At 40.3% G+C, this 17,350-nt stretch overlaps 1 protein-coding gene across 11 annotated transcripts in view; it reads left to right on the plus strand.

The window, feature by feature from the left end:
- The window catches only part of MTMR1 (myotubularin related protein 1), a 66,941-nt gene that overhangs the window by 18,291 nt on the left and 31,300 nt on the right, over positions 1-17,350 (plus strand). For 6 of the 11 annotated variants that reach the window (XR_014239410.1, XR_014239411.1, XM_082376118.1 and 3 more), the window contains exons 4-12: positions 515-541; positions 2,061-2,111; positions 5,891-5,966; positions 8,320-8,414; positions 8,811-8,918; positions 14,694-14,795; positions 15,114-15,197; positions 16,194-16,343; positions 17,154-17,342. Coding sequence is in view for 9 of the 11 variants with exons in the window: in XM_082376118.1 (XP_082232244.1) it covers positions 515-541; positions 2,061-2,111; positions 5,891-5,966; positions 8,320-8,414; positions 8,811-8,918; positions 14,694-14,795; positions 15,114-15,197; positions 16,194-16,343; positions 17,154-17,342 (882 nt within the window). In the remaining 2 variants the exon portion in view is untranslated. The remainder of the gene's footprint in view (positions 1-514; positions 542-2,060; positions 2,112-5,890; positions 5,967-8,319; positions 8,415-8,810; positions 8,919-14,693; positions 14,796-15,113; positions 15,198-16,193; positions 16,344-17,153; positions 17,343-17,350) is intronic. The other 5 variants (XM_082376114.1, XM_082376116.1, XM_082376112.1 and 2 more) reach the window with 2 other exon arrangements.

The following is a 17,350-nucleotide window of genomic DNA, read 5'->3' on the forward strand; positions in this document are numbered from 1 at the left end:
CTCTGCTGTGTCATAGCTTTCAGTGTTCACTAGAAATGCTTTATTTGTTACAACGTTTCTATGTGCGGAAAAAGCCAGTGTGTGTGAGGGCAGGATGCTAAAATTGTTACCACTGTGCAATACTGACTTCTGTTGTGTTACATGAATTCTGACCAAATGGGTATTCATGGCACCGGGTTTATAAGGCTAGGCCTACAGAGTCCTCTTAATTTATAACCTCGTTCGTCATGTAATTCATGCGGAAGTATTTAATAACAACAACAAGAACAACAACAAAGTGGTCAGTTGTCCTCCTTCCTGAGTAGGAGATCTAAGTAAGATTTCAAGTCTTGATTACAAGATCAAGTAAGATTTCCTGTCTGCATGCTGAATCCCAAAAGCAGAAGTGCTAATCTTGAAGATAAATTTAGCAAAATCAGCCCCATTTAGTATTTCTTAAAATATAGAGGTAGCTGTTACAGCTCATAGATTATAGTTTATAGTTTCCTCATGATTTTCCTTCCCTTTATTTCAGAATATTCATAAAACAAGACAAAGATTGGTAATGTGCATGCATTTAAACCTGAGTATCAGATGTTGAAAATTAACCTATTTCCATTAAATGACAACAATGTGGATTTTGACAGAATCATTTCATGACTTCGGTTTTAAAGCTTTAATCTTATTGAAGCCAATGAAGTAGTACAAAAATAAGCAGGTTAAATCAAATTCTTGTTATTCTAGTTGGTTTTTCTTTGTTTAATTTTGTTTTTATCATGTTTTCTTTTGCTCATGGGAATCATTTTCTTTCACTGATTCACATTGTTAAATATTAGTGTTTGGCTTTACACTTGCATGGACTTTGAAATGCTGTGGGTTTTTTTTTATTGTTGTTGTTTAGTCATTCATTCTTCTGTTTTTAAAATTTTTATCAAAGAATGATTCCGTTTTCTTTGTATTTAAAAAAAGAATGTAAAATTTAAAAACCTGGCTGCATTTAAAAAATTGTCCTGCTCTGAAGGGTAGCAGTACCAACTGTGTACTAAATTCAATCTGATGATAAAGTATAAAAATATTTTAAGTAGCTATTTTATTGTATTGACAAAAATGAAAGGTGGGAAAGAGTAAATTCTTTTAAAGCTTTGCTACTTCTTCACTGATTGCCTCTTAAAGAAATGTAGTCATTAGAACCAAAGTTTCTTGAAGGAAAAATACATTGATGCTAAATTTTAATATTTTCAGCCTCAGAGACTTGATACAACTTTTAAAAGGTGTTATATAATCTTGTCATCTTCAATATTCATACTCATTATACCACCTGCTAAACTAAAAGTCCAAGTTCTTAGAGTTTCAAAAACTGATTCCATAAAGAAATTAAGAAGAGTATACATGTAAAGGGATTGGAAAAAATTTAGATAAAGATATGTGACGCTTTTCTTCGAAGCACGTTGATACTGTAATTAGAAAGATTTAATATGGTTTTGAGTCATAAATCACAATATTTAATTAGCAGTAAGTAACAGAGTGTATGTGTGTATCTGCATATGTATGACCCCAGCATGTGATATGCGCATGCACATGTGTGTGGAAATGTTGTTAATTCCAGTGGTGTTGACCCCTGGACAGCATAATAGTTCCTTTTTAAAACACATGTCTTTGAACTGCCTTTGTATTTTGGCTTGATTTTGTTCCTTGCCCTCTGTGGTATGTTTTATTTTCTATGAGCATGTTATGCGTCTGTTATTTTGTTTCTTGGCTGTATGCTGCAGTATTGCTTGATTTTAAAAAGACAGTACATTCTTTGAAACCCATGATGTTTGTTTGCTTTTCATTTTTCTACCCCAACACAAACACAGAATAGATACTCCATTTTAGGCTGAGGATGCTATAGATGGCCTACACGTTCTTTCCTTAACTCCAAGGGGGAAAATGTTGGGATATGCAAAGCCATGAAAGGTGTGTCGACTTTTACATGCTTACTGTCTCTTTAAAAAAGAACTTCTGTCTTTCACCTGTCTGTTTGCACGTGTTTCTCTTTCCCCCCTTTGCCTTTTCTTGTCCATGCACCTGGTGCTGTGCAGGAGATTCAGGAAGAACACAAGGGCTACCCTTCTGAAGCTGAAGCTGATCAGGTGGCAAGTTCTACGTGTTCATCTGTTTGTAGTTACAGATCGTGTATTTAGAAGCCATTTCATACTAGATTTCTAGACAATCAGCAAATGCTTTTCCCACTACAGTAGTACTCTCCTGTCCAAGTTTGGTAGATTCCATTATGACATTATTTGCAAAAATTGGTTTATCCAACATTTTGTCAACCAGAAATTTGTTCATCTCTGCTTCTTGGTTTTCCCAGGTAGATTTACTGATGAGGTTAATGAGCGTCAGTCATGACAGGATTCTGAAGTGCCTTCACAAAGACTTAGAGGGGACAGATGTATACGCTAAGCGTGCTCCTCGAGGGTGCAAACTTTGCTTTATTCAAATTTGCAAGGTCTGTACCCAGCACAGCGCCTGGCACGCTGTAGGTGTTTGTGGAATGAGTCCATGTATTTTATAGAAGAAAAAAAATCATCGAGGTTTCTTGAGTGCTTACTCTTTGCTCAGTACCTCTGGACTCTCAGGAGTTTTTTAAAGCAGCAGAATTTTCCCCAGAGCTTATGTATGAAACCTCTAGAAGAGCTGCTCTAGGGAAGCATGGCAAATTCCCTGTGCTCAGTTGTGCCTTTGCCCAGCCCACCCTCCCTTGGTGACCCTGGGAGCACCCTGAAGAGCCAGTTTGAAAAGCACTGCTTTCGGCAGGCGGCTGTTACAGAAACTATCCACCCAGCAGCCTTAGGTTCAGGAGGAGGAGAGAGTACTGGAGAGGCCAGGAAGTTGATGGGCCTTCAGCTGGACCTTCCTTCCGGGTCGCCGGCACAAGGTTGGGATGAGATCATCAGAGAGAATTCCTCAACTGGGCAACACCTTGAGCAAAAGCACCAAGAGGGCTGGGTGTGTTCACGAGACACATTTTATCCATAAGGACATTCCTTCTTTGATTATGCTGTACATGGGTTGGATAAATCAAGGGTCAAATCATGTCCTGTGCAACTTGGAAGTTGCAGTTAAAGCTTAATATAGCACAAGTGTGAGTGCTATCTCCTAACACCAGCTTTATAGAGGGAATCTACTGTACTCGCAAAACAGTGAGCCTTTAATAGCCATTCTCCTCTCAAATTCCTATGCTAAAGCTGAATGTCTTTCCTGTACACAGCGAACCTTTTATGGGGATATCTGAAGCAGTAGGATCAATTGATTTGTTTTATTCTGATAGTTGCTTTTTCATCACTTAAAAAAGCATGTCCCAGATTTAATTATTAGTAGTGAGAGGTTTGTCTCACTCTGTCTCACCAACACGTTCATGCTTCATATAAATGCACAAGTATTTCAAGCCAGATTTAACATGATTATCAGAAGAGAAGAGAAACCTTTGATCTCCAGCCTCTATCTTGAGAGCCTTGTACCTTCTCAAAATGGTCCCAATCACTGCGCCTCCCATCAACAACATTTTATTAGTTAGTCCCGGGTTGAGGACTTTAAAGTGTTTGACATGACTTGCTATAAAGCTTAAAGTGAATCAGACTTCCCCTCACCTCTTCCAGATTCAGTTGATTAGAACAGCTTGCTTTAGTAAATATATTTCAAAATAACATATTCCCATTTATTTTTAAATATCAGTTAAGGAATTTAAGTCTACATGATAATATTTACCCATTAAAATAAGCTTTAACAGTGTAACATTTGAAGTTATTTAAAACTTGAATATTGATTAAAATAGCTTTCTGACTTTGTAACTATAAGAATAGTCACTAGTTTAGGCAATAAATTAAAGAAAGCAGACTTTCAAAAAAAAGGCTTCTATTAAGATTGGTGATTTTTTTAGTGTTTCTAAAACTGGACATTTAAAAGTATAAATATTGGTTTATGCTTTATTGTGTCACAGATGTATTTCCAAATCACGTGTGAGTATAAATGAATCCACAAACACTTCTCTGTGTCCCCTTTAACAGTTCTCTATGTCCCTAAAAATGTTGATTGAGAAGTGTCTTAAAAACCAGTCTGAAATCTAACACACCATTGTAAAGCAATCATACTCTAATAAAGATGTTTAAAAAAAAATTGAAAAAAACCCCACCAATCTGGGCTAAAAATTTAAACTGAATAAAACTGCTTAGGGGAACCATGAACACTAATCTGTATGATTTTAACCGTGCCATGAACACTAATCTGTATGATTTTAACCGTGTATCTTGAGGAGGAGGGCGGACTGTGTCGTTTTGTGCCCTCCCCGAATGGACATACCTTGACCAACATTTAGCATTGAGTTTGCTCTTTATATTTTGACATTTTCCCTTCTTTATTTTATAAAATTGGATGAACCTACTATATATAGTGTTTTTAAATGGACCTTTAAGTCCCTTTATAAAATATATTGAAATATTCTTATAACTGTAAAAAATAATTATTTTGAATTTTCAATAATTTTGATTAGAATTATAAAATATCAATTTTTAATATTTTGCTTTACAAAATTATGCTGAAAATTAGTATTGTCTAATCTGTTTTCCGCTGAACACTAGTGACCTCCTGATGTTAGCAGGTATTTTTTGGAGAAAGCCCCTGATGACTAGGTAGGGGAAATGCAGCCTACTCCAGCGCCCTCTGGCTGATTCAGCATGCATTAACATGCTAAAGCCTTGCCTCACCAAAAAAAAAACCCCAAAAAAACCCCCCCAAAAAACCTAGCTAAACTTGTTTCCTTTAACCCAGCATTTCCCAAACTTTTCCCAAAAAGTCCTATTCACATCTCTTGGGAATTTAATGCTCTATGAAACACAGCTTGGGAATTGCTGGGGTTTTGAACACCTTATTCTTATTCGTGACACGTTATGTCAGAGATGCCCAGGAGAAAGTGACCAGTTTCCTTGGCAGCATCTCACAGGGTGGCAGTACCTTGGAACAGGCACCGAGTTCAGGCTCTGGTCCCCAGCATTGTAGTTCAAGAACACCATTTTCTCAGCTCCCCTGAGTTATCTGGTACTATCCAACCAAGCTTGCAAGAGACTAGCTACTGGGCCACAGTGCAGATCTGGACATTTAGAAATGTGGGCATGTATCTTTCCAGCCATCCAAGACATCCTTTTCCTAGTGGCATTGTAGCAGGAACCCTGATACCTCATTAGCAATTTGCTTGGTGAGCGTGGAAACAGCACAGAGTGAACTGACTTGGGAGAAGCCTGATGAACACACCCTGCTCCACAGGAGTGGGTGAAATACTCTTGTCTGCCAGATGAGGGCGCATTCTTGTGGCCTGGATGGGATACACACTGACAGGACCACTTGCCCGTCCCAGCTGTACGCTTTGTGCAGACGCAGGTGGCTGCGCTGCGGTACAGAAGCCTAGGGCTTTCCTTGGTAAGAGACCCCTGCCTGGTTTCTTGTTAATTAGACTTCGGGGTTTCCCACGCAGTCTCATAGCTGGGCCATTTCTACAGCTAACTAAGCATCTGCATCTAACGTTGATTTTATTTGTATTAGTTTCACGCTCAGAAGGTAACCTTTTTTGACCTTCTTTCCAAATTCTGGAGGCACCTTGTAATAGCTGTCTGTGTCATGATCACAGTATCTATCTGTCGCGTCAAGCCATTTCTGTATTAATGCTTTCTAACTGTGAACTTTAAATATGTGTAACAATTTGCTAGACTATGCAGCATGGCGTCCTGTGATGCTGAGCTTGGACACTGTCTTGTACGGGGAGGGGGCGTACATTGTGCACGCTTCTGTAGCCTCGCAGCAAGAGCGCAGAACACTGCCACTCTTCCCAGGTCTGCAGTTGGAAAGTGAGATTTACTCCTGTTTGGTTTCTTGCCAGGCGCTAAGGGATGGAAATAAGCTGGCACAGATGGAAGAGGCACCCCTTTTCCCAGGAGAATCAATCAAGGCCATTGGTAAGTTTAACAAGTACACTTTGCTTATAGAGATCCATAAAATGAAATGGCACTTTACTCGCAAGCACAGATGATGTATGTGCTGGAGATCAGCCAGACCAATTTAATTAGGGGACAGATGGACTAGACCTAGTCATTCTTATTAATGTCACCATGACCTTAAGAGATAAGGGACTGTAGAGGACCCGTTTAAGCTCCGAGCGAGTCTTAGGTGGCAGTACCAACAGAAGAGGGGTCCAGCTTTTCCCCATGAACTGAAGGCTGATGAGACTCGCACGGTAGCGTCAGTTCGCTGCTTTGTTGGAAGGCTTCACTATTGACAGATGATCCATATCATGCTTTTAATGACAGTTTTGAGAACTTGGCAAAGACATTTTAGTGGCTTCTAAGGTCCAGAAAGTACAATTTTAGTGCAGGAAAAGGGCATGTGTCGCCACCCTGGATTGTAAGGGCGACGGCCTGAGGCGGACTGCCGGGGCTGGAGGGGCGGGCAGCCGGCTGTGGCCTCTTCACCTCACGATCGCCGGGGTTAGGTCGGACGGCCTGCTTTGCGAGGCTGAGTGTCGCCTTCTTCCCTCATGGCTCTCTCCCGAAGGCGCGTGCCGGGTCTCAGAGCACGGTCATCTTGTGTTTGAGTAGCTGGGCTCTATCAGGACCTCCAAACAACTACTCCTGCTGGATAGCCTAGTCTGTGGCTCAGGACTCTGTTCAGCCCGACCTGAATTTCGAAACTGTTTTTCTCTTTGGCTTCTGGAACTTCATTCACTCCTGGTGCTCCTGGCCTCTCTGGGCTTTCCTCCTCTGGGAGCGTTTCTAGCCCTGCCTCCGTGCTGCTCTGGGAACGATCTGACTACAATGCAGAGCTAATTATGTCATGCCTCTTCTTCTGCGGACAACAGACTGCACAGATTCAAAGTGAACGTGAACAGTTTTGACACATTTGTACACCTGGGAAACGATCATCACAGTCAAGATAATGAACATATCCACCAGCCCCCAGAAGTTTCCTTAGGCCCCTTTATATCCCTCTCCCCCGTGCCTTCTCCCCCTTCCCCAGGCACTATAGGCTAGTTGTTATTTTCTGGAGTTTTATAGAAATGGAATCATTGAATATGTTCTTCTGTCTACTTATCCCGTTCTGCATAATTATTGTGATAGTCTTCCATATTGTGAGTGCCATGGGTCAGCAGCCATGCCTTTTCATTGCTACGTAGTACTCCACTGTGTGGGTACACCACGGTGTGCTTATCCATTCATCTATTGATGGACGCTTGGGTTGTTTCTGCTGTTTGGCTATTACAAATAAAACTGCTATGAACACTCATGAACAAGTCTTCTCTGGCCTCGTGTCCCATCATCCTCGTGCACCCTTTGACCCAGCCACACTAACCTCTGGCAACTCACTGATCTCTCCTCCCTTCCCCTCCCCCGCTTCCCTGCTGAGTTAAGTCATTCCTTTTCTGAGCTCTTATCACATTGAGTCCACATGGTTCTGATAGCATTTATCAGGTTATATGGTAATTTTCTGTGTAGTATCTCTCACGGGTCACCTGGTGGGCAGGAACCTTGTCCAGGTATACCCAGAACCCCAACAATAGGAGCCGCTCGGTATATAATGAGTTACAGAAAAGTTTATGCAAGTGTTTTGAGAATTTGGCTGAATGACATCTTTAGTACCATTATTCATCCCCTCGGACTCATCTGTAGCTGCGTCCATTCCTGCCATTTCAATGGAACAGCACTTTGGGAAGATTGGGAAGACGTGGTATCTTTGTGATAGGCGTGAGCTTCTTAACATTCATAGGAGTCATATATGTTGTTGATTTGATATGAAAGGTATTGATATTGATATTAACGTTAAGAAAATAAAATTGATATGGAAGCTGATGAAGAATCTGAAGCAGTCTTTTCCCACTTCATTGATGTGGTTTTGGTTTTTGTCATCTGTAAAGCAGTTTCTTTGGAGGTGCATCAGGGGACAGTGTTTAGCTTTAGTTAGTTTTCATTAGCAGTGATTTATGAAATGGTAGCCCAGGTTCTTCAGAGTTTAATTAATGTTTTTGAATGTGATTAATTTATCACTCAGGGAAAACGTGAACCACTTGGAAAAAAATGACAAAATGTAACTTATTATGAGGCCTTTTACTTAAAACCTCAAGTAGCAAATCAAAATTTTGTTTTAAAAAATGGAATTTTATTAGAAGACTGTCCATCTATGCCTTTATTTAAAGTAATGAAAGAACTTAAATTCCTAGAGAACTGGAATCACAAATTTATATATTTGGAAACTCATGTTAAGATTTATTGACACAAGTCAACGGCAGTAGATGATATTTTGGGTTTTTTCTTTCAGTGAAAGATGTCATGTATATCTGCCCATTTGTGGGAGCAGTGAGTGGCACCCTGACAGTGACAGACTTTAAGATGTACTTCAAGAATGTAGAGAGAGTGAGTATTTAAAAGTGTGTTTTATTTTTTTAAAAACTGCAGAAGAAAGTAAACAATAAAGAAGACAATAAATAGTATCCTGAAATCCCATCACCCTGAGAGAAACAGAGGGTCAGTTTTAAGATGCGCGCATTTGCAAGCAGATTTTGTATCTTAAAAAAAAAAAAAAAAGGCTGTTAAAGTAGCACTTCCACCTGCACTGGGGGTGAGGGGGTTGTTTAATTGTAGTCTCGACGTCTACTTCACAAAGCAGGTTATAAATCAGACTTCGGTGTCATAGCCAGGACCAAGAGGAAACGCGAAGTAAGCAAACGTGTCTTAAACCAGCGAAGACTTAAAATGGGAAGGCTCTGTTAGCCGACACTGACTGGCATTCATGTTAATTTGTGAACCCAGGACCCGCATTTCGTCCTCGATGTCCCCCTGGGAGTGATCAGCAGAGTTGAGAAGATTGGAGCGCAGAGCCATGGAGACAACTCTTGTGGCATAGAGATCATGTGCAAGGTACGGTCCAGACACGAGAGAAACTTAGAGGGGGCGGCTAGCTTGGAACTTCTTCACAGCCTTTGGACAGTAAGAGTAATTCGGACATTAGTGACTCAGATGTTTTCAGGACCCAGACCTCTTCAACCTTTCATCAGCCAATTCAGACCATTATATAAACCGTTGAAGTAAACCGCTTCTTTTCCATTGAAGTGTTCTAATTAACATGGACCTGTAACCTAGGCGCTGACGATATTTGCTACATTTCAGAGAAATCAAGTGGAAAGCAGAGATCAATATTTTTTCCAGTTTGTCGTGATAAGACTAGTCTTCAGTCAGAGACTTCCTAAAGGGACAACAATATTCATAAATTCTGTGATTAAAAACACAGTTAAGTTTCTTGGCTATGTTGGAATTTGCACCTGAGCCATGCTTATTTTTGGTTTTCGCCCCTTCCTCCAAGGGGTTAAGTAAAATTTGTGTGACAGCTTTGATGAGGACTAGTCATTTGAGAAACTCCTTAACTGATGTTTTATTCCCAATGACTTTGCCTCATGGAATACAGTTTACTAACAAACCCACCTAAAATACCAGGCAAGAGATCCGGCCTACAGCATCATCAAGGTCCCTTCCCAACTTGGGGTTTGGATTAGATTCCTGCCAGTCTGTTTGCTTTGATCAAATCTCTGAGGAGACGTTCCTCTGGTTGGCCCTAGACTGCAGTTGAATCCACTTTTTCAAATAACCCTTTACCGTGCCAGGTCGGGAATCTGCTGGCTTACTAGGCTCACCTTGGGCGCCACACGGCAGTCCTCCCCTAGGACCAATCACTGCTGTCCCGATTCTCAGTCCAGCGTGCCGCACGCAGAGCAGTGCGAAGCCGTTGCAGAACTGAAACCAGAGGGGCGTTTGATCAATTCTGCAATTCTGCAACAGGTCACTTCCCTACTCAGAGCTCTTCACTAGCTGCCCGTTACCCTTGGGCTGCAGGAAAAACTTACAGAGACCCCGCGGTGTGAGCCGGACTTCCTTTCCTCGGCAGCTCCCTCTCCAGCCACCCTCCCCTTGTTCTTGCCATCCAGGTTCCTAGAGTTGTTCACACTTGCCTTGTACCCCCCAATCCCCACCCCACACAAACTCCTGGGGCTTCACACATGCTGTTTCCTTTGCTTGTAACGCCTTTCCCTCTGAGCAATCCTAAATAGCAAGTCAGCTCAGTCAGTGAGCTGGCACGTGTGTAGCCAGAGTAGCTTGGAGGGAGGGCACAGCAGGAACTTATGTCACTTAGGCAGATGTCCTGTGGCTGTTTTCCTATGGTATATTTTGTGGCTGGGGTGAGTTTTTGCTAATAGCTGCTTTAAAATGTTTTCCAGCCTAGAATTACCAGGGCCGTGCTTAAACAGGTGATATGCAATTCAAAAAGTACAAAAACTGTGTGTAGTAAAAAGTAAGTTTCCCTCCACCCAACACCCAGCCACCCTGATCTGCTCCCTGCAGGCACCCACTGTTACCAGTTTCCACAGATGGCCTATGCACACAAGTATGTATTTGAAAATGTGAATGGTTGTATATTACATACACTGTGCTGCCCCTTTTTTTCCCTCCTTGACCATGTATCTTGTGTCTCCTTAAGAGCAGTATATAACGAGCTGCTTCTTGTTTGTAACAGCTCCATAGTATTCCATTAGTGGTACTGTAGTACATTTAGCCAGACCCTGTTTATTTTTTATTTATTTATTTTTAACATCTTTATTGAAGTATAATTGCTTTACAATGGTGTGTTAGTTTCTGCTTTATAACAAAGTGAATCAGTTATTCATATACATATATCCCTATATCTCTTCCGTCTTGCATCTCCCTCCCTCCCACCCTCCCTATCCCACCTCTCTAGGTGGTCACAAAGCACTGAGCTGATCTCCCTGTGCTATGCGGCTGCTTCCCACTAGCTATCTATTTTACATTTGGTAGTGTATATATGTCCATGCCACTCTCTCACTTTGTCCCAGCTTACCCTTCCCCCTCCCCATATCCTCAAGTCCATTCTCTAGTAGGTCTGTGTCTTTATTCCCGTCTTGCCCCTAAGTTCTTTATGACCATTTTTTTTTTCAGATTCCATATATATGTGTTAGCACACGGTATTTGTTTTTCTCTCTCTGACTTACTTCACCCTGTATGACAGACTCTAGGTCCATCCACCTCACTTCAAATGACTCAATTTTGTTTCTTTTTATGGCTGAGTAATATTCCATTGTATATATGTGCCACATCTTCTTTATCCATTCATCTGTTGATGGACACTTCGGTTGCTTCCATGTACCGGCTATTGTAAATAAAGCTGCAATGAACATTGTGGTACATGACTCTTTTTGAATTATGGTTTTCTCAGGGTATATGCCCAGTAGTGTGATTGCTGGGTCGTAGGGTAGTTCTATTTTTAGTTTTTTAAGGAACATCCATACTGTTCTCCATAATGGCTGTATCAATTTATATTCCCACCAACAGTGCAAGAGGGTCCCCTTTTCTCCACATCCTCTCCAGCATTTATTGTTTGTAGATTTTTTCATGATGGCCATTCTGACCAGTGTGAGATGATATCTCATTGTAGTTTTGACTTGCATTTCTCTAATGATTAATGATGTTGAGCATTCTTTCATGTGTTTGTTGGCAATCTGTATATCTTCTTTGGAGAAATGTCTATTTAGGTCTTCTGCCCATTTTTGGATTGGGTTGTTTGTTTTTTTGATATTGAGCTGCATGAGCTGCTTGTAAATTTTGGAGATTAATCCTTTGTCAGTTGCTTCATTTGCAAATATTTTCTCCCATTCTGAGGGTTGTCTTTTGGTCTTGTTTATGGTTTCCTTTGCTGTGCAAAAGCTTTGAAGTTTCATTAGGTCCCATTTGTTTATTTTTGCTTTTATTTCCATTTCTCTAGGAGGTGGGTCAAAAAGGATCTTGCTGTGATGTATGTCATAGAGTGTTCTGCCTATGTCTTCCTCTAAGAGTTTGACACTGTCTGACCTTACATTTAGGTCTTCAATCCATTTTGAGTTTATTTTTGTGTATGGTGTTAGGGAGTGTTCTAATTTCATTCTTTTACATGTAGCTGTCCAGTTTTCCCAGCACCACTTATTGAAGAGGCTGTCTTTTCTCCACTGTATATTCTTGCCTCCTTTATCAAAGATTAGTTGACCATATGTGCATGGGTTTATCTCTGGGCTTTCTATCCTGTTCCATTGATGTATATTTCTGTTTTTGTGCCAGTACCATACTGTCTTGATTATTGTAGCTTTGTAGTATAGTCTGAAGTCAGGGAGCCTGATTCCTCCAGCTCCGTTTTTATTTCTCAAGATTGCTTTGGCTATTCAGGGTCTTTTGTGTTTCCATACAAATTGTGAAATTTTTTGTTCTAGTTCTGTGAAAAGTGCCAGTGGTAGTTTGATAGGGATTGCGTTGAATCTGTAGATTGCTTTGGGTAGTATAGTCATTTTCACAATGTGGATTCTTCCAATCCAATAACATGGTATATCTCTCCATCTATTTGTATCATCTTTAATTTCTTTCATCAGTGTCCTATAATTTTCTGCATACAGGTCTTTTGTCTCCTTAGGTAGGTTTATTCCTAGATATTTTATTCCTTTTGTTGCAGTGGTAAACGGGAGTGTTTTCTTAATTTCTCTTCCAGATTTTTCATCATTAGTGTATAGGAATGCTAGAGATTTCTGTGCATTAATTTTCTATCCTGCTACCTTACCAAATTCATTGATTAGCTCTAGTAGTTTTCTGGTGGCATCTTTAGGATTCTCTATGTATAGTATCATGTCATCTGCAAACAGTGACAGCTTTACTTCTTCTTTTCCGATTTGGATTCCTTTTATTTCTTTTTCTTCTCTGATTGCTGTGGCTAAAACTTCCAAAACTATGTTGAATAATAGTGGTGAGAGTGGGCAGCCTTGTCTTGTTCCTAATCTTAGTGGAGATGGTTTCAGTTTTTCACCATTGAGGACGATGTTGGCTGTGGGTTTGTCATATATGGCCTTTATTATGTCGAGGTAAGTTCCCTCTGTGTCTACTTTCTGGAGGGTTTTTATCATAAATGGGTGTTGAATTTTGTCGAAAGCTTCCTCTGCATCTGTTGAGATGATCATATGGATTTTATCCTTCAATTTGTTAATAAGGTGTATCACATTGATTGATTTGCGTATATTGAAGAATCCTTGCATTCCTGGGATAAACCCCACTTGATCATGGTGTATGATCCTTTTAATGTGCTGTTGGATTCTGTTTGCTGGTATTTTGTTGAGGATTTTTGCATCTATGTTCATCAGTGATATTGGCCTGTAGTTTTCTTTCTTTGTGACATCTTTGTCTGGTTTTGGTATCAGGGTGATGGTGGCCTCGTAGAATGAGTTTGGGAGTGTTCCTCCCTCTGCTATATTTTGGAAGAGTTTGAGAAGGAAAGGTGTTAACTCTTCTCTAAATGTTTGATAGAATTCGCCTGGGAAGCCCCCTGGTCCTGGGCTTTTGTTTGTTGGAAGATTTTAAATCACAGTTTCAATTTCAGTACTTGTGATTGGTCTGTTCATATTTTCTGTTTCTTCCTGGTTCAGTCTCGGAAGGTTGTGCATTTCTAAGAATTTGTCCATTTCTTCCAGGTTGTCCACTTTATTGGCATATAGTTGCTTGTAGTAGTCTCTAGCCAGACCCTGTTTATTGATGGACATTTAGGTTAGTATTTCCATTCTTACGCTGTTACAAATAATATCACAACAGTAACTTCCTCACTTCCCCAGTTGCTCTTGATTTAATTTGTTTGTGGTCATATTTATTTTCAAATCTGATGTAAGGTTAAAGAAGAATGAGATTTTTGTGTTTAGCTAATGATGTAGGTTTAGAAGGGTCAGGGGGTAGTGCTCAGATCATTCCCAGGAAGAAACTGCACCGTCAGAGCCACCTCGTTGGCATTGCTCCTGACAACTTCCACTTGAGCTTTGGGCCGGCAGCTCGCATGGCAGGGTGCTTTCAGAAACCGATCTTGAGAAACGGCATTATAATTTCTGTAAGGAAGTCACTGAGGGCCATACATGACACAGAGTCCTTGCTATGAGTTCAGAGGAGAAACCTCTGTCGCATTTCTATTTGATGGATGGTGTGAATTCCGTAATTGACTCTTTTAGCAGCTTAAAGCCCACAACTGATTCTATGGCACACCTTTAGCAAGTAAGTGCACAGGACTTGATGGCATGTCTTTTATGTACTAACCTTATTCTTGGTTCCATCTGATGAGGTTTTTCCCCAACATGTCCCCTTTGTTCCAATTTCCTCACTTAATCTTTTATTATCTTGTTGGAGGTGCTTTGCGAATTGCCTCAGTATCCACTGGTGATTGGTTACAGGACGCCCCCCTCCCTCCAGCAAATACCAAAATCTGGGGCGCTTAAGTCCCCTTATATAAAATGGCGTTAGTATTTGTATACAGCCTACGCACATCCTCCTGTGTACTTTAAATTATCTCTAGATTACTTATAATACCGAATACAATGTCAGTGCTATGTAGGTAGTTGTTGGCACTCTGCTAATTCAAGTTTTGTGTTTTGGAGCTTTCTGGAACTTTTTGCCCCAGTGTTCTCGATCCGTGCTTGGTTGAATCTGTGGATGTGGAGCCTGCAGATAGGGAGGGCCGACTATATTTCATGAGAAATGAATAAAAATATTTTATTTATCTCTTCGTAGCATGGTGTCTACTTCATAGGTACTCAATACATGGTGAATAAACGAGTTTTGCTAATTGTTTAACAGGATATGAGGAACTTGCGACTTGCTTATAAACAAGAAGAACAGAGTAAACTAGGGATATTTGAAAACCTCAACAAACATGCATTTCCTCTTTCCAATGGGCAGGTAAGTATACCAAAATAAATCTTTTTATGTGTGGGTCTAAATGCCTTCATGGAGGTCTAAAAATTTCATGTTTAACTATTCTTTCTTCCAGAGGTTTCCTTTATCTCTTTTCTCCCTGTTGGTAACTAATATTAGAATATTTAAAATTTGTCATTTCTGTGTAGGATGAAGAAAACTGCCAATTTGTTGCTTCAGAATTTACAGATTAAAGTAGGAATCTTAATACATTCAGCTCATAACTGAATGAAAAGCTTTAATAGTGGGCATATGACATAGCAAAGAAATGCTGACATATGTATTTTGTGGTTTTATATCCAGACACTCTTTGCATTCAACTATAAAGAAAAATTTCCAGTGAATGGATGGAAAGTTTATGATCCAGTATCTGAATATAAAAGACAGGTAAAGTGTGTTGCTTATCAACCGGAAAATAATAGGTTGAGCATCTTTTTCCTAAAAGGGTAGAAATGTAGTGGAGAAGAAACCTTTTGAAACATGTTGTCCGTGGGTGTAACTCATCTAGTTTGTGGGTTCTTCAGCTCTGGATGTCCGTTCTCCCCATACCAAACCTTTGGTTATGGTGCTGTTTGTTCTTCCTTTTTCCAGAGTGCAAGTGGAGTACGGGGACGGGGGTTGACAAACCAAACCAGCCAGATGGTTTTTATTAGATATTCTGGTAGCAAATTGATGAGTAAGGATCAAAACCAATGGTTTAAATTCGATTTTAAGTATATGGCATGGCTACAGCGGTCCGATGAGGTGTCCCTATGCCTAGAAGCTCTTCAGTGCGTGGTTAGTTTGAAGATACTCCAATCAGACATTATTTTCATGACATTTACTCTTTGCCTGCACCTTATATTTGGTATGGTCATTTTATATTCCTTATTTTAGACATTTTTAAGAACTTTCTGCTTCTCTAAATGACTTCCATGGGTATTTTTAGGAACAGCACTATGCTCATTCGTTATAGAAAACATGACAAGAAATGCATACGACTGGGATTCAAGTATCCAATTTTCATGTTTTAGTATGTTTGGAAATTATGCTTCATTAGGTTTTTTTTTAAAAATGAGTTAGGTAGGAAATGGCTTATATTAAATAAATGTGTATTTAAACTTTTAAGTGGCAATGAACAATAAATTACAAATGGATTTTAGTAGAAAATAAGAAATGGGGACTTCCCTAGCGGTCAAGTGCTTAAGACTCCGCGCTTCCACTGCAGGGGGCTCGGGTCTGATCCCTGGTCGGGGAACTAAGATCCCGCATGCCATGGCCAAAAAAATCAATCAATCAATAAATTTTTGAAAAAAAAGAAAAGAAGAAATGGATGTGGTCCACGCTTAGTTACTTTTTGAAAGTGTAAAAGTGTGCTCCTCTCCGCCCCCTGACACCCTGCAGGGCTTGCCAAATGAGAGTTGGAAAATATCCAAAGTAAACAGTAATTATGAGCTCTGTGACACCTACCCCGCCATCATTGTCGTGCCAACTAGTGTAAAAGATGACGACCTTTCAAAAGTGGCAGCGTTTCGAGCAAAAGGCAGAATCCCGGTAAGTAATAAACATTGTCATTTAGATATAAATATATACTGTACTCGATCTAATATGGAAAAAAGCAAGACAGAAAAAATTTAGTGAATCATCCTCGAGAAAATGCATTCTTTCTTAGATACTGAGTGCAAGGCTCTACCTATACTGGAAGGGGCACCATTGCAAAAGTAGACAGCAGCCAGCAGGGGGTGAAGTTTTTTAAACAGCTTTGTTGATATATAAAAAAAGCTCCATGTGTTTAATGGATACAATTTGATGAGTTTCGATATATGTGTACACCCAGGATTCTATCACCACAGAGAAGCAGGGAGCGAACGTTTTTGAGCCCCGAGTTTGTGCTCTGGTATAACCCTGAGTCACTTGGCTGCTGGAGGAAAATGGGAGGCTTGGGGTCTTAGCTTTAGATTTCATTAAGAGACTGTATATTTACTTTGTCCTCATACGGCCACGTACGCCACTGTTGAGAGCCAAAGGTGTTTTTAAATTAGGAGACAAAATAAAACTAGTCAATCAAATAGAAATGGGGCTTGATGTCAGTCATAGTTTGACTTAGTCTCTGGTTTTCTTAGAATCATAGAATTTTAAAGGTAGACGGGGATTCTTAGAGCTCATTTAGTCAGACTTCTTTCAGCCTGACCCAAACATTGAGTCCCAGGGCCACTATCACGCTGTCCTCAGGCTGACTCCTCCCCTTTGTGGAAAATATGCAGAAGCAGCTGTGCTTGAGAAGAGAACTTGTTTTCACTACCTGGTCATTAGAGCACATATTATTTTAGGACCGTACTAATATTTATGGTCTTCAAACACTAGGTGTTGTCATGGATTCATCCAGAAAGTCAGGCAACGATTACCCGTTGCAGCCAGCCGCTCGTGGGTCCCAATGATAAACGCTGCAAGGAAGATGAGAAGTACCTGCAAACGATCATGGATGCTAATGCGCAGGCCCACAAACTCATCATCTTTGACGCCCGGCAAAACAAGGTCGCCAGCACCAACAAGGTACACTG

Source organism: Balaenoptera borealis (assembly GCF_965194805.1).
Source record: "Balaenoptera borealis genome assembly, chromosome: X".
In the NCBI taxonomy this organism is placed as follows: domain Eukaryota; kingdom Metazoa; phylum Chordata; class Mammalia; order Artiodactyla; family Balaenopteridae; genus Balaenoptera; species Balaenoptera borealis.